At 51.1% G+C, this 15631-nt stretch overlaps 2 protein-coding genes across 11 annotated transcripts in view; one reads left to right on the forward strand and one right to left on the reverse strand.

The window, feature by feature from the left end:
- Positions 1–730: 730 nt before the first annotated feature.
- The window catches only part of ANO10 (anoctamin 10), a 245179-nt gene continuing 230278 nt past the window's right edge, over positions 731–15631 (reverse strand). For 8 of the 10 annotated variants that reach the window (XM_070455525.1, XM_070455533.1, XM_070455526.1 and 5 more), the window contains one exon: positions 731–1095. In XM_070455525.1, coding sequence (XP_070311626.1) covers positions 1027–1095 — 69 coding nt within the window. In that variant the 3' untranslated portion in view covers positions 731–1026. Of the gene's footprint in view, positions 1096–12462; positions 12618–15631 lie in introns of those variants that run through there. The other 2 variants (XM_070455527.1, XM_070455528.1) reach the window with 2 other exon arrangements.
- Positions 2952–13402, forward strand: LOC110145190 (uncharacterized). The gene is made up of 5 exons (XM_070455536.1): positions 2952–3188; positions 4097–4232; positions 4658–4817; positions 5105–5364; positions 12502–13402. The coding sequence occupies exons 1-5, from the start codon at positions 3077–3079 to the stop codon at positions 12530–12532; spliced, it is 699 nt and encodes a 232-aa protein (XP_070311637.1). The 5' UTR covers positions 2952–3076; the 3' UTR covers positions 12533–13402.

The raw sequence follows: 15631 nt of genomic DNA on the forward strand, positions 1-15631 counted from the left end.
TCTCCTTTCCCAGGAAACACAGGGCACCCTGGCTGGGACTGTGGGGCGGCTCTGGGGAGCTCAGGACTGGAGTGGAAGCTACCAGTCCCTGGTGTTCTGACCCGGGAGCGTGTTCTAGAAAGTATCCACCAGGGAGGACTTGTGCCGTGGAGGGGGCTGAGCCCAGGTGGGCAGGGCAAGGCTGACCACGGGTGTCCACACTGGTAAAGGTGAGCTGGCAGGACCCCCAGAACAGCCACACGTGGCAGACGGGAGAGTCAGGCTTCCAAAAACCCATGTGAAGCGGGTCTGCTGCAGCCACCCCCGTCTGGATGAGAAGGCGGGGATCGAGGGGCCGGGCCCCGGAACGAGGGAGACTGGTTGAGACCGCCTACCCTCCCCGTCTTCCCCTGACCGGCGGCAGCGCCCAGCTTCCCACAGGAAGGTCCCGCTGGCCGTGATGCCCGGCTCCGCAGGCCCCGTGGGGCAGGGCTGGCTGGGCCCTGGGGCGGTTTGAGCAGCTGTTGGTGGGAAAGGAAGCTGGGCTGGGGGCCGCCGCGCCTGTGAGAGCACCGCAGCCCCTCGGGCACCCCGCACCCCCACGCAGCTGTGTCCAAGCACCCGGGGCTTCCACAGGCTCTAGCAGGGGCCCAGCCTCCAGGCGGGCCCGGCCCGTGGCTCCCCTCAGGGCCCCCCATTCCACGACCGGGCGCAGAGCAGAGGGGCTGCTCTGTCTACACACACGGAAGGAGACGACAGACGTGCACAGGGCCTTTAATAGCTCGGAGGGCAGTTTCCGTTGATGAAGGGTTTGTGAACTTATTGCAGGACAGAGTCAGGTGTGGAAACGCCGTCTCACTGGACGCCCATTCTCCCAGTGGGGGCTCGGCTGGATGCCACCCCCATCGGCCAACAGTCACCGTGAGGGTGGCGTGTGGAGCTGGTGGCTGGTCCATATGCGAGGCTGGGCCCTGGTGGCACTGGAGAAAGGTCAGGTGGCTGGAGTGGGTGTGAGGCTCGGGTAGGAGCCTGGAAGTGGGTCCACCCTCAGGGCGCCTTCTCCTTCCCACCTTCCCTGCATTCCTCTTTCAGGTTCTCGGCTGTGAGCTTCATCTGCTGTTGAGAGAACAGGACATGGTGAGCCACGCGAGCCTGGGTGGAGGCCCTCAGGGCGCCGCCCAGCACACACTCTGTGGGAGACGCCTGGCGCTGCTCCTTCAGGTCCAGGGACGGACACTTGGAACCGAGGAGCCGGGACCACTGATGCGGCCCGAGGTGTCCCGCCGAGTCCGGAGCCTGTTTCCAACCCAGAGGAGCGGGAAACGGTAGGTGTGGGTGGAATGTGTTGTGTGCGCCCAGCTCAGCGGGGCCTTTACAGACACTGAAGTGAGAAGCAGCTGGCACCTCCTCCTCCCTGGACCTCCAGGAGAAGGCGGGGAACCACAGGGCTGGGGGCTGGAGCCTGACGTGGGGCCAAGTCCGTGCTCTGCCCCTGCACACCGAGTGACCTCGGAAGTGTGACCGCCGAGCCTCATGTCACACCCGCCCCCTGGGTGAGAGGTGCACACCCTGCAGGCTGATGCTGGGGTGACTGCCTCTCAAGTCCCTGGCCCAGAGCAGAGGCCCCAGAAGAGCGGACGTCTCACCAGCCCTCTGTTCCAACAGCCACATCCAGGAGCATCGGGGACACCCTGTGAAGGCTCAGAGGGACATGTCCGAGGAAGGGGCCCGCACCCAGGACCATAGGCTGCAAGGAGGGAGCGCTCTGGCTCCAGTCCTGGGGCCCCACCCGGCCCCCTCTGCCATGGGTGCTAGAAACGTGAGTACAGCTCTGCACGGTTGACTGAATCAATTACGCCTTTGGAATCTGACTTCACACACACACAGATTTTTGATAATAGCTATTTACTTATGGAGAAAACACAACTCTGAGCACAAACACGGCTGGGGCCTGGGTCCCCGGCTGCCCTCCTGGGAGCCCCGACTGCCACACGCCTGGACACGACGCACACTCCCTCCGCTTTTGGGAGGAGACCCCTCTGCAGACTGTCAGTCAGAGTCTGTGCCTCCTGCTCCGCTCTGAAGGCCCCTCTAGATCTCCAGTAACTCAGGAGGCCCCCTTCACTCCAGATAGTCCTCATCTCTCTTGCCCTGGGTTTAGGAGACCTTTTCAAACGTCTTTTCATGAGAGCGAAAAAGGGGTTGAGGGGCAGAATTTGATGAGTAGCCATCAGAAATTAAAATCTAAACTGATGAGGATAAAATATTCCCAGGTTTTCTCACAGAATCATACAGCCAGGAGTCCTTCTCCACCTGAGAAGGAAAATCATAATGAGGTGTTGTTTTTTTTTTTAAGTCTTTATTGAGTTTGTTACAATACTGCTCCTGTTTCTATGTTATGGTTTTTTGGCCTGTGACCTTAGCTCCCTGACCAGGGATTGAACCTGCATGCCCTGTCCTGGAAGGCGAAGTCTTAACCACTGGACTGCCAGGGAAATCTCCACAATGGGTTTTGATGACACGAGTTTTGATTGAAAGGCACCTCTGAGGTTCCCCTCCAGGTGCAGACAGCAGCCCCATCTGTGTGTGTGGCTGGGGATAAGCCCTCTCCCCTGAACAACCCTGCTGCAAGTGACCTAATTCTGGAGATGCCTCTTTTTCCAGCTCCAAGGCTTGGGAAGAGACTCTGAACCCAGCGGGCTGGGTGACCCCCACCTGCAGTGCCTGCTCTGCTGAGGGCAGGGTCCACAGTGGACTGCGTGGCTGGATCCAAGGTAGCGACCTCAGCCGGGACCCTCCATCCCCTTGGCCCCTGGGTTGGGCCAGCCCTCCCCCTGACCCGGCTCCTACCCCAGGTCCCGCAGGGCTCCATCTATCTCATGGAGCTTTGTGATCCCCAAAGGCCACATTGTCCGTGGTGGGTGAGGAGCTGGGGCTCAGCCTGTCTCCCCCTTGTCTTCCACACCCCCAGCTGGATATGCTGAGCAGAGAGTAGGACCAGACCTTAAGACCCTAAAGACAAGCCTAAGAGGAAACACACTGCCACAGCCCGCCTGCCCAAAGGGAAGAGTTAAACCGCATGGGAGGTCAGTGAGCGATGCGCCAGCCTTCCCTGCACAGTCGGGGCAGGCCTCCACGGCTGCTGCCTGAGAGATGGGGTTGGAGGCCACGTGGCCCCCGGGTCACCCAGTTGCTCTCACTGCTCACAGGTCTGTATCCTCTCACAGTGTGTGGTCACGGAACTCCTCATGAAACTGCCCACATCCTCCTTGCCTTCCAGTGAAATGGGGGGCTTTAGCAGAACTGACTCTAGAAGCATAAAAGTTCTGATCTGAAGGAAACTTGTTGATGATTATTTGGTGCTGTGGTCCCTGGACCTTGTTAAATGCACACTCGGTCCCTCCCTGAGATGATAAAATACCATCATGATGGTTTGTAGGGGGAGCCAGGACTCTCTGAACTTTACCAGGCCCTCCAAGTTCCTCCATGGACAAACCCAGGCCTGGCATCTGATTTGTGGTCTGCCATCTTTTACCAGAAAGCAAACTGGGTCACTGGGCAGGTCCAGACCACAGTCCATGCTGAGAGTGCTGGGGTGGACCCCACAGCAGCTCAGCTGTTTGGTGAGGGCGCTTCAGCTGCCCTGCTGAAGAGGGTGGGGTGGGAAGGAGCAACCTCATTCCCTTAAAAAAATAGCTGGCTTCTTTGGGGACTTTAGAATCAAAACCTTTAAAAATATAAGCAGGACAATAATGCTGACTTCTTCCCCATTAAGAAACATGAGAATGAAGAGCAAACGAAATTTTCCTCAACTCACAAGTCATTAAAACACTCATGTTCCAAATTATTCTTTAAAAAGCACAGACTGATTTTTGGCATCATCATTAGCAATGATTATACAGGCAGACCTTTTACTGTGCTTCGCAGGTACTGTTTTTTGCTTTTTTTTTTTTAAACAAACTGAAGGTTTGTGGGCAGTCCTGTGTTGAATGAACACTTCTGTTGATGGCATTTCTTGAACAGCATTATTTTTTAAGGTTATGTACATTTTTTTAAGACATAATGCAATTACACTTAATAGACCACACTACAGTGTAAACATTACTTTTATATACAGGAGAAAAAGAAAAATTCACAACTTGCTTTACTGCAGTGGTCTGGAACGAAACCTGCAGTATCTCAGAGGTCTGCCTCTTAACAGGAACCAACTCACTAAGTGTGTTGGCCAAATGTGCAGCTTCACCTGAGACAAGGTGAGTGACAGGATCCCTCTTCCCTGCGAAGTAGAGAAGTGCTGTCCGAGACCTGCACTGCTCCGCACGTCCACAGACACGGCGCCGCAGAGACTCCCTCGCTGACCCATGGTCACTTTCGGGATCCTTCTCTTCACCTGACTCAGGAAGTCAGTTTGGTAGCAGCTGCTCTGTTACCCCTTCCCTGAGAAGGACCCTGCACGTTCCTCTCCCTCAAATGCTGCAGGCCACCACCCCTGCTTCCCCTGCCCCCCCGTTCTGATTTAACGGGGGCATGAGGGTTAGGAAGGCTCCCCCAGGTGATTTTCTCATGCAGCTGGGGTGGAGAAGCACTACCTGGAAGGAAGCCACTTGGGCAGGTAAGGTGGGGGTGGGGTGTGAAGTGGGCAGGAGGGGAGCAGGACCGGGGCCTCCGCTGTCCACAGCTCTGCCCCGCTTGCCGGCAACCACGCGCCTGTCTCCTCCGCCCGTGTCACTAGCTTGAGATCGTGCAGTTCGAGTCAGGACAGACTAAGCGAGGGTCTGCCGTTCAGTGAAGAAAGGAAAGCAGAGAGCAGGCCTTCTGACGTACCTGTTTTCACAAAGGTGAGCTTTGTCTGAGAGACCTAGAGACAAGCCCCTCTAACGAGTAGCACCTCCCCGCTCAGCCCCAAACCCGAGACGTCACCACGGATGGCTCCCTGCCCCTCCCCGCCAAGCACACCGCCTCCTCCCACTTCAGGACTGTTGCCCCTCCTGCCCTGAAACCACCTCCCAGAAGCCCCCACCGGAGCCATGTTTAGAACAGGGGGCCAGAAACACGCCACTCGAGGGGCTTCCCAAAGACTCGGGGCTAAGACTCAAGTCCCCCTTTTCTCTCTCTCACCCTGCAGCCTTGGCTCTGCTTCCCAAGCACCAGCTCCTTCCCCGTCTGCCTCACCGGCCCTGCCACTGAGCTCTGCCCTTCAGCCTGGCTCCTCCCGGAACACTCAGCCCGGAGGACGCGTCTCCATCATGTCCCCGTCTCCTGTAACTCCTGGACTGTACTCAAGCTGTCGGGTTCTCCGTTTTCTGTGGAGTGTCCAGCGTCTCCTCTCCTGACTCCACCCCAGGGCCTGCAGGAGCCCAAGAGAGGACAGCGAGAACAACAGGGGTGAGTGAGACACCCACCTTCCTGAAGTTCGCATCATTTTCTGAACCCAGCCACATGTCTGGGACCACAGAGCACACGCCGTGATACGGGCTGTATGTCAAGTGCCAGGACGTCAGAGTCCAGCTGGTGGCCTGGCCTGGTAACCGGGCAGACCTGGGTCCAGCCCTGCAGGTTCTCTCCTGGTTGGGACAGGTCTTTGAGCTCCCCAAGCCTTCAGGGCTGGCTCTGGTGAAGGGAAGGGGGATCTGCAGGTAGAGCTGGGGGAAAGAGGATGATGGGAAAGTCGCCTGATATCAGCTTGGTCCCTGCTGGGAACCAAGAAGGTCCAAACCCAGCTCCCCCACCCAGTGAGGTGTGGTGTCCACAAGTTCAGTAACTGCAGGAGCTGACCCTGGGGACCATAAGTGTCAGTTTGACTTAAAACTAATGTCTACTTAAATCGTTTGGGAGGAGGAGATTGAGGTGGTGAAGTAGAAGAACGCAGAGTTCACTCCACCCACAAATACATCAAAACTACACTTAAAACTAGAACAATTTTCACAGAACACCAGCTGAGAGCAGGCAGATCTCAAATACCCAGCGCTGAAAGAAAGACCCCCATGTAACCTGGTAAGACTAAAGGAAAAAACCAGGGCAGGGAGAATGCAGGTGGGGCCTGTGGCCCAAGGGAGGGAGCTGTGGAAGAGGACAGGCTTCCTCACCTCGGGAACCTCCCGTGCCGGGACAGAGGGGAGGCTGCAGGGGCCTGGACTTTGCCCACGAGGAGTGTGCGCTGGCTGCCAGCAGAGAGAGGACTCACAGCAGCCGCACCCCCGCACTTCCCAGCCCGAGACCCGCGCCTGCTGTTGGGCACGTGCCTGGGGGTGTGGTCCAGAGTGCGGGTCTGCCCTGCAAGCCTTGTTGTCAGCGTGCTCACGGTGTGGCGGAGCTTTCACGGGTTGCAGGAGCTCATACGGTGTGAGTGTGAGCATGCCAGAGGCAGGAGGAGCTGATGCACAGACTAGGTCAGTTTTGTGGCTGTGCATACTGGGTGGCGGGCAGCGTCTCAGAGTTGCCTATCCCAGCAGGAGCGTTTCAGTCCCACCTCCCTCTCCCTGCAGCTCAGCACTGGGTCTGGGGGCTTCTACTCCAACAACTGGGGAGCAAACCCTAACCCCCAATGGGGCAGTGGCCAGCAAAGAGGAGGCCCTGATCATCACAGCACCAGGCACACCCCCCGCATCAAGGGGATAGTGGCCAGCATAGCCTGAGCCAAAGCCACGGCTGGTGTCCACAACAAATATAGCCTTTGCACCAGAAATAGTTCTACAGAGGGGTGGTCCCACATAAACATGGTCTTTCATAGTACATCACTGTTTCTCCTAAATTTATAGAGAAAAAGAAATACATATAAAATGAAAAAGTAGAGGAACTACTCCTGCTTAAGAGAAATCCCCTGAAAGAACAAACAGACCTTTCCAATCTAGCAGGCCCCCAAGTTCAAAAGGGAGGTAATAAAAATGCTGAAGGAATTGAGAAGGCTATCAGTAGAAATGTAGATCCTGTAACAAGGAACTAGAAACCATAAGGAAGAGCCAATCAAAATCAGACAACTCAGTTACCAAGGTTAAAAACCAGCAAACTAAGTAATTCAGAAGAACCAATAAGTGACCTGTAACAGAAATCACCCAATCAGAACAGCAGACAAAGACAGATGAAAAAAATGAAAGAAACACATTAAGTATAAAAGATAATACTGAAGCATGCCAACCTATGCATTATAGGAATTTCGGGAGGAAGAGAAAGGGAAAAGTGGATCAAAAATGTATTTGAAGAAATTACGGCTGAAAACTTCCCAAACCTGAAGAAGGAAAAAGGTATCCAGGTGAAAGAAATAGAGTCCCAAACAGGATGAATCCACATGGACCCACACCAAGATGTATCATAATTAAAATGCCAAAAGTTAAACAGGATTTTAAAGGCAGCAAGAGAAAAAGTCAGTTACAAGGGAGCCCCCATAAGGCTATCAGCTAATTTCTCTGCAGAAGCGCTGAATGTGTCTTACCACTCTCTGGCCTGAAAACTCTGCAACCTAGGACACTATTCAGAAAGATAATCATTTAGAACAAAAGGAGAGGGAAAGAATTTCTCAGACAAGCAAAAACTGCAAGGATACAGCAATACTAAGCCTATCCTAAAGGAAACACTGAAAGGTGTTCTCTAAATAGAAAAAAAGCAAGAACCTATAGGAAAGGGAAAGTCACATTAGGAAAGGCAGATACATAAAAGGATTGAAGATCAGTTAAATAAGCCAGCACATAATCAATTTCACACACAAAAAATCTATCAACTACAAGATGTAATTTTGTGATTTTTTGTGATTCATTAGAATCACAAAATGTGGAGGAGGGGAGTAGGAAAATATACATCTTTTAGAATGGAGAGCAAAGAGTGCACATGGACTATCAGTCTAAAGCAAGCAGACATAATAATAAATGAGATAATTAATGAATTTGAAAACCAGGGCAACCACAAATCAAAAACATACACTAGACTCACAAAAATCATTAAGAACTCAAGCATAATACAAAAGAAAATTATCAAGCCACAAAGGGAAGAAAAGAACAAAGAAGAAATATAAAATCAAGTGGAAAACAAGGTTTAAAATGTCAACAAATACAGACCCATCTTATATGTCAGTGGACTAAAAGCTTCGATCAGAAGACACAGAGTGACAGACTGAATAATAAAACAAGAACCTACAACATGCTGCCTACAGGAGACTCACTTTAGAACGAAAGACACACAGATTAAAAGTGATGGTGTCTTCTTCAGAGAAATGTCTATTTAGGCCCATTTTTTTCATTGGGTTGTTTGGGTATTTTGATCCTGAATTGCATGAGCTATTTGTATGTTTTGTATATTAATCCTTGTTGGTTGCTTCATTTGCAAATATTTCTCCAAAGAAGACATACAGATGGCCAATCAACACATGAAAAGATGCTCAACATCACTAATTGTTAGAGAAATGCAAATCAAAACTAAATCACCTCACATCAGTCAGAATGGCCATCATAAAAAAAAAAATCTACAAACAATAAATGCTGGAGAGGATATAGAGAAAAGGAAACGCTCCTACACTGTTTATACCAATTTACATTCCTACTACCACTACGTAAAATAGTATGGAAGTTCCTCAAACTAAAAATAGAACTACCCTATGACCCAGAAGTCCTATTCCCGGGCATATATGTGGAAAAAAAATAATTCAAAAAGATGCATACACCCCAGTGTTCACTGAAGCACTTAAAATAGCCAGGACATGGAAGCAACCTAAATGTCCATCTACAGGGATGGATAAAGATGTGGTACATATATACAACAGAATATTACTCAGCCTTAAAAGGAACAAAATAGTGCTATTTGCAGAGATGTAGATATGCCTAGAGACTGTCAGAAAAAAGTCATATAATATGGATTCTATGTGGAATCCAGAAAAATTGTACAGATGAACCTGTCTGCAAAGCAGAAATGAGACAGATGCAGAGAACAAACTTACAGATTCTAAGGGGATGGAATGGGATGATCTGTGAGGTTGGCACTGTCTTACACACACTACTGTATATAAAGTCGGTAACTAATGAGAACCTACTGTATACCACAGGAAACTATATTCAGTAATATCCTGCGATAAACCACAATGGAAAAGAACATGAAAAAGAATATATATACACATGTAACTGAATCACTCTGCTGAACACCAGGAACTAACAACACTGTAAATAAACTACCCTTCAATAAAATTAAAACAAAACATGGTTACCAAGGGTAAGGTGGGTGAGAGGGATAAATCCAGAGTACAGGTGTCTCTACAGACACCTCCGCAGGCGCCTGGGCCCCGTGTAGGGCAGACACACTCTGAACACAGTTTCCCGCAGGCAGTGGGGCTCAGGCGGAGTCCGCGTCCTTGCGCTTCACACGCGCTCCTCTGTGCCAGCTTCATGGGCGTCTCACTCCTGACCTCCCCGCTCCTCCCCATCTCCTGCATTTCTAACTCTACTTCTATGTCAAAACCTCTTTTTTCCTCCTGCTTTGGTGACATAACTTTTAATGTTTATTACATTTGTTACCCACCTGTAACTTAATTAACAGTGATCAACACTGGCCACTTGATGCAAACAGCTGACTTAGTGGAAAAGACCCTCATACTGGGGAAAAATTGAGGGCAAAAGGAAAAGAAGGCAGCAGAAGATGAGATGGTTGGATGGCATCACTGACTCAATGGACATGGGTCTGAGCAAACTCCGGGAGATATTGAAGGACAGGGAGGCCTGGCATGCTGCAGTCCATGGGGTGGCAGAGTCAGACTGAGCGACTGAACAACAAACAACACTTAGACACAGCAGGTGCTGATACTTCCTCCAAGTTAACTGATCCTTACCACTTATCCAAAATCCACACGAAATCACTCAGTGAGAAATCTTAGCAGATGCATCCATGGGCGCCTGGGCCTCAGCACAGGGCGAACACACTCTGTATAGATTGTTTTCTGCGGGCAGTGGGGCTCAGGCTTACTTACATTACATACAAGGTACATACACTATTTGCTCCTTGTAACTGCACTATGAGAGGCACACCATTATCAACATTTTAAACAAGAGACACAGGGAAGTTACAAATCCTGCCCGAGGTCGCACAGTTCAGAGGGGGTTTGCGCCCAGTCCTGGCTCCAGAGCCCGCGCTGCTAGCCTGAGTTGCCCGGCTCCTGCTTGATAGCCTGCTAGCTCTGGGCTGCTCTTGGACCACCTATAACATCATCCCACTATCCACTGGGTTCGCCCATGCTGTGAGATTCGGATTCCAATGAATCACACTTCCATCCTGTGAAGGTTTGCCTGCATTTTGGAAATGCTAGGTGAGGCTGAAATTTTGTTCTGTCCCACCTGGCCCAGATTTTTTCTGCTTCAGCTAAATCTCTCTAAACTAGGGGAGTCCAGCTCTAGAACACATCATGTTTACCCTACCCTGACCTTTAAGCACAAACTGAATCAAGATTTTAAAATTTGCTTAAAATTCTGGAAAGTTCAAGAGTTAATAAAAAGCACGGAAATCCATTTGAGTATGTTTTAAAGAAAGGCTTCTAAAGGGCACAAGAATAAGAAAGTGGAAAATGTGGCGGGGAAGTTAGTTGGCAAAGCACAAGCACTTGAGTGGCTAAAACTTGGAAAAGAAAACTAGTGACAGGCAAACGGCTTGAGGGAGCATCTCAATGGAGGGAAACATAAAGAACGAGCAAACCTAAAACTGGCAACAAAGTGCCACTTACTCAACACCTGTGAGGGTGGTGGGGGGAGTCCGGCTGTTAGGAATCACCCAGGAACAGGACAGGTTAAGATAAGCCGTGTCTCCTTTACTGGATAATGAGAAAAGCGATAACAGATGCTTAAAAGGCCACTGAGTTGAGTGGATGTAATTTGGACACAGCGAGACATGGGAGTGGAGAGTAAGAACGCTGGGCTCTGGACGGCCTCGGGGACACCCACCAAGGGGGGCAGCAGGACAGGGGGCGAGGCCTGCTTAGGTGGATGACACCTTAACCCTGGCCACTCGGGCCCGGAGCAGTGGGCCCCACAGTGCGGGATAAGGTCAGAATGCAGATGGCGTCTGTGAGAGAGAAGGGTTATCTGGAAATAAAAAGAATCAGTGCCCGTAAGATCAAAAACAAGCTACGACTAATCATGAGGAAATAATATATATAAAAATCATGAAGAATACTTCTGGAACATTGCATCATGTAACGTGCATCGTTGCCATATCAGAGGCAAGAGTGACATCATAGGGATGGCCCAAAACGGCAGGACAGAAAAGACAAAGGTGACACCTATTCTGTGTAAGAAAGGGAAAAGAGCATTTTGTATTTTGGCAAGTAATAATGTAAAACTAGTGCAGTGACTCCCAAATCAGAGAACTCATGACCAACTTTCTTGTAAAAAATGGAGTTCCTTTTTTAAAGGCAACACTCACTGTAGTAACTAGATCTCTGGGTGTGATGTTATCCTGTAAACTGAAGTGCAGGAGGAAATCATTCAGGCTGTGCTACAGCATGATCCTGGGCTGTTTATCAGAAGGGAGAGGTTGCCAGTCTGATCTGTTACCATCAGCCCACAACGCTGCCAAGGACACCAACCCAGTGACCCAGAGCATCTGGTCTCCAAGAGGCACTTCTGGACAAGATGTGCACAGGAAGTAGCCGCCTCTTGATCTAGATACAGGCTTGGGAGGAAGGGGGTGCCCTTCCTGTCTGCAAGCCTAGGGGCAGAGGGTGGACAGGGGGCTCTCCTGCAGTACCGGTCTGTCGAGGTCAGGAACCCCCTGGAAGTACACAGGTCACTCAGGTTCCCAGGGACGCGAGATCCAAGGAGTCTAGAACCAGCCAAGGCCGTGGCATGATCTCTCAGTCCTCATCTTTAATGGGCAGTAACACCCCCAGGCTCAGGGTTCAGGCTGGGGCGCAAGGCATGGATGGGCGAGGACGCAAGGATTACAGCACCCTTCCACAGGGGGCCGCTCCACAGAAGCCTCCCCGTCCACTAGCTCCTTCCGTGAGTCCCGAGTCTCATGAGATGACTCGGGGATGGGTCTTCACTGTGGCAGGAAGGAAAAAACCAGAGTTCAGAAAACAAAAGGCTGACACAAACAGTCCACTAAATGACACAGAGGAGACCGTCCACTGCCCACACCAGGGCTTCAACCAAGAATTTTTAAAAATTTAAACATTTTTCTTAAATATCAAGGGAGAACAGCGCTTCATCTAAGAAAACACAGCTGGCTGCCACCAGGAGAGAGCAGTGGCTGCCTCTGTGCCCACGGCGGCCGCGCCCCTTTCTGGCCCCGATCCCCGGCTGCAGAAGCTCTTCCCCCATCACAGGCATGACTTCGGCATGACTTCAGGAGACTAGGCGCCAGAGCACCCATCCCCCACAGCAGCGTCCCTGGCAGTGCTGGGTTTTCTCCCATCTACATGGGGTGTGGTCCTTTGATCAACACAATATCTATATCCTCCATGCATGTCATCGTAATATCTAAAAGTCAACGTGATGACTAAAACCAAGGCCATAATCACTGTGTTGACTCTGATTTTATTGCCTCCACCCCTAGGGTTAGGAATGGCCAGCTGCATGCCTGTTGATGAGTGCTGCTGCTGGCACCAACGCCCCTTCTGAAGAGCCTGGGTCAAGGTGGGGCCAGAAATGGCTGATGCTTGATCAATCTTTCTGCAAGAAAAACACTGTATTAGGCAGACATGTGAGCCTTCATTCTCTTAACTTCCTTTTCCTCAAAACGGCTAATTCCCACCTCTAAGCCTCGTGAACAAGGACGAGGCCCCGTGTTGCCTCTACATCTTCATTCCACTTGAATTCCCCGTCACCTGCATCCCTCGGGGGGCAGGGGGTGGCAGGAGGTACTGGAACTGATGGGCCGGCCCCCACAGCTCTGTCCTAGAGAGAACTGTTCTAGAGTTCTAGAGGCTCTGTTCTAGAGAGAACTGCAGTGACACACCACCGTGACATCCATCCTGAGAACCCAGAGCACCCACCCGCACGGGACACGTCTGTGGCTTCCCCACTTCCTCTTTTATACTGATGCCCAGAACTGGCCTTTGTTAGAGGAACCAGCTTAACTGTGTGTACACGGCAGAAACACCTGCCTCGGGACACAGCACAGCTTTGTTCGTGAATTAGAAATGACTTCTCCGCAGACCTGTACTCTAGGTGTTTGACAGCAAAGAACCCAAGACCCCAGTGTGATCAGAGCATCCAGTCCATGTGGTCAGTGCTCTCTTTAGTGTGACCTTTGGAAAAAGAGATCACGGTCCCCTCTTGGGTTAATCCATCAGCCAGTACAATCCTGCTTACGCCTCAGACTTTGTTTCTGACAAAAGTTCTAACCAAAAAATCACATGGTCTGGAGTGGGTCAGAACTCAGCCTCCTCACTTTGTCATTTAGAAACATGAGCTGCTGCATGCAATATGTGTTGAATTAAACAAGTCTTCACCTATTCAGTTCTTCCTCTACCATCGTCACTATTTTCTTGTGTGAAGCCAAGAAGAGCAGACAGCCTGAGAGAGAAGCCATTTGCTAACAGGGACTCCCCTGGTAGAATTCATAAAATACGATTTCTGCCTGTTACCCTGAACGACCTGCAAGTCATTTTGTTAAGACAGGTTAAATGTTTTAGGAGCACTCGGCCAGGTTTGGGTGGAGTGATATCTGTTGTCTCCAGCAAAGCCCACGGCTGATTCACAGATAAGTTATGTGGCTCTAGAAGAGGCAATCAAACCAGTGTTTCCATAAGTTGTTTTGGACAATCAGAACAAACCAGCTTGCACCAAACAGTCACGCAGTTGTTCAGGTTGTGGGCATATATGTTTTTTACCCTTTGAACCAAGCATTCCAGGTAAGTACATGGCAAGCCACGCAGAAAAAATGCTCTTATTCATATAGGCTTAATTAGATGGGCAAGAAATGACTGGAAGGGAAGAGAATAACATCCATAATGACTAATAAAATAAGCTGGGGTCAAGGCCTCAGCATTCCTGTTTTCAAAAAGGAACTGGTGTCAGTAGGAAGGCTTCCCCTGGTGAGCTAGAAAGCTAGTGACGCCCTGGGTACACGCACAGCCACGTGTCCTGAGCTAGGAGGAAGTGATGGTGACCACAAGAGGAAAGCATGTGCTGGACAGAAATGAAACAAAACCAACAGTGGGTGAGTCGGGGCCCAGAGGCCTCGACACAAGGAGACAATAGCTCTTTTCAAACAACGCTGCATACTCAAGCTCGCCCCACGGCGCCGGAGCCCCACCCTCCAGGGACGGCTCCTCGCCCTCCAGGAAGCCGAGTCCCACTGACCCACTGACGGTCTCCAGCCCACCCAGCCTGGCATGCTCTGTGCTGGGAAGAACTTGCAGCTCCCGGAAGCCAGTAGGAGACCCCTGGGCTTCTGGCCAGGCTGACACACAGGCCTGGCCCTTGAACCTGCCTCTCGGGTCCTTCTCTGGGCCCTCGAGTCCCCTCCCTGCCTCCTTCTCCCCTGCCCTCAACACCAAGGGCAGGGCGGCAGGCCGTGCTCGGCTCTCACCTCCTGGACTAGCACCTGGCGGCTGGCGGCCAGTCTCCAGGTCCCACCGCTTTACAGCAACCTGTGAATTCCTGCTGCTCTTCAAAGACACACAGGTGTCGCACCTTCCACAAAGCCCCCTGGCTGCCAACGGGCGGTGCCGGCCCACACCCGTGCTCCTGCTTTGCCATGCCTGGGTGCAGAGTCTCCCACTGTAGGAGATGGCATGACAGCCCCAGACGGCAGGCTCCAGGGCAGGGTCCCCTGCAAGGGGGGTGATCAAGATGTGTCCCGATCTGTGGGTGAGCCTGAAGGGCAGTGGAGCAGACGCACAGCTCTGTGCTGGGACCAATGGCGCCTGCCCTTCACGGTGACCACAGACACCTCCCAAGGCACTCTTTTCTTCCTGAGGCTTCAGCGTCAGAATCCCTGTGCCCTCAGAGGGCCAGTTCTAGGGCTCGGGGAGAGCTGAAGCTCTGGTGAGGGGATGAACAGCCTGCAGATGACCTCCTTTAGCACAGAAGCAGAAGCCCACTTACAACCACAGAGATCTGATGGCAGCTTTGGAGCAAAGTGAGGGGGGTTCTCAGGCAGTGAGACCCAAACCCTGATGGTCAGTCATCAGCAGTCTGTACCTGATGATCTTTCATAAAGTGAGTTCCCACTTGCAGTGTTCATCTAGCAGGTTTGAGAATTTTACAAACTAAAAAAACTGACAAAAAACTGCAAGCAGACTACAGAGATCTTAAATAAAAGACCCTTACTCAGATTTACCAGCTAGTTCTGCTTTGCACTCTGCTTGATCATTCTCTTTATATTACCTTTTTCTTAATCATTTGAGAGTAAGTTGTAGACAGCACCCCCCCATGCCCCTAGGCACATCCATATATATTTTCTAAAAACAAAGCCTTTATCTTACATAGTACAGGAGAATGTTCCCTGATGATTTTGAAGGGTGAGGTGATGGTCATTTCCTATTTTATCCAACTTTCCAGATGTTATCAAGTTGACAGAATTCAGAAAGTGTAAAAACAGCTGGGAGTCCCTTAAGCATCACCGCCGGATGATGAAACAGCTGGCTCTTCTGAGGAAAAGCAGACAGTGATGCCCGCACACTTCCCTCACGTTCATGGCAGATGTGATTTTGATGAACTGGGGTACCACGGGACCA

Source organism: Odocoileus virginianus, chromosome 26, assembly GCF_023699985.2.
Source record: "Odocoileus virginianus isolate 20LAN1187 ecotype Illinois chromosome 26, Ovbor_1.2, whole genome shotgun sequence".
In the NCBI taxonomy this organism is placed as follows: Eukaryota; Metazoa; Chordata; class Mammalia; order Artiodactyla; family Cervidae; genus Odocoileus; species Odocoileus virginianus.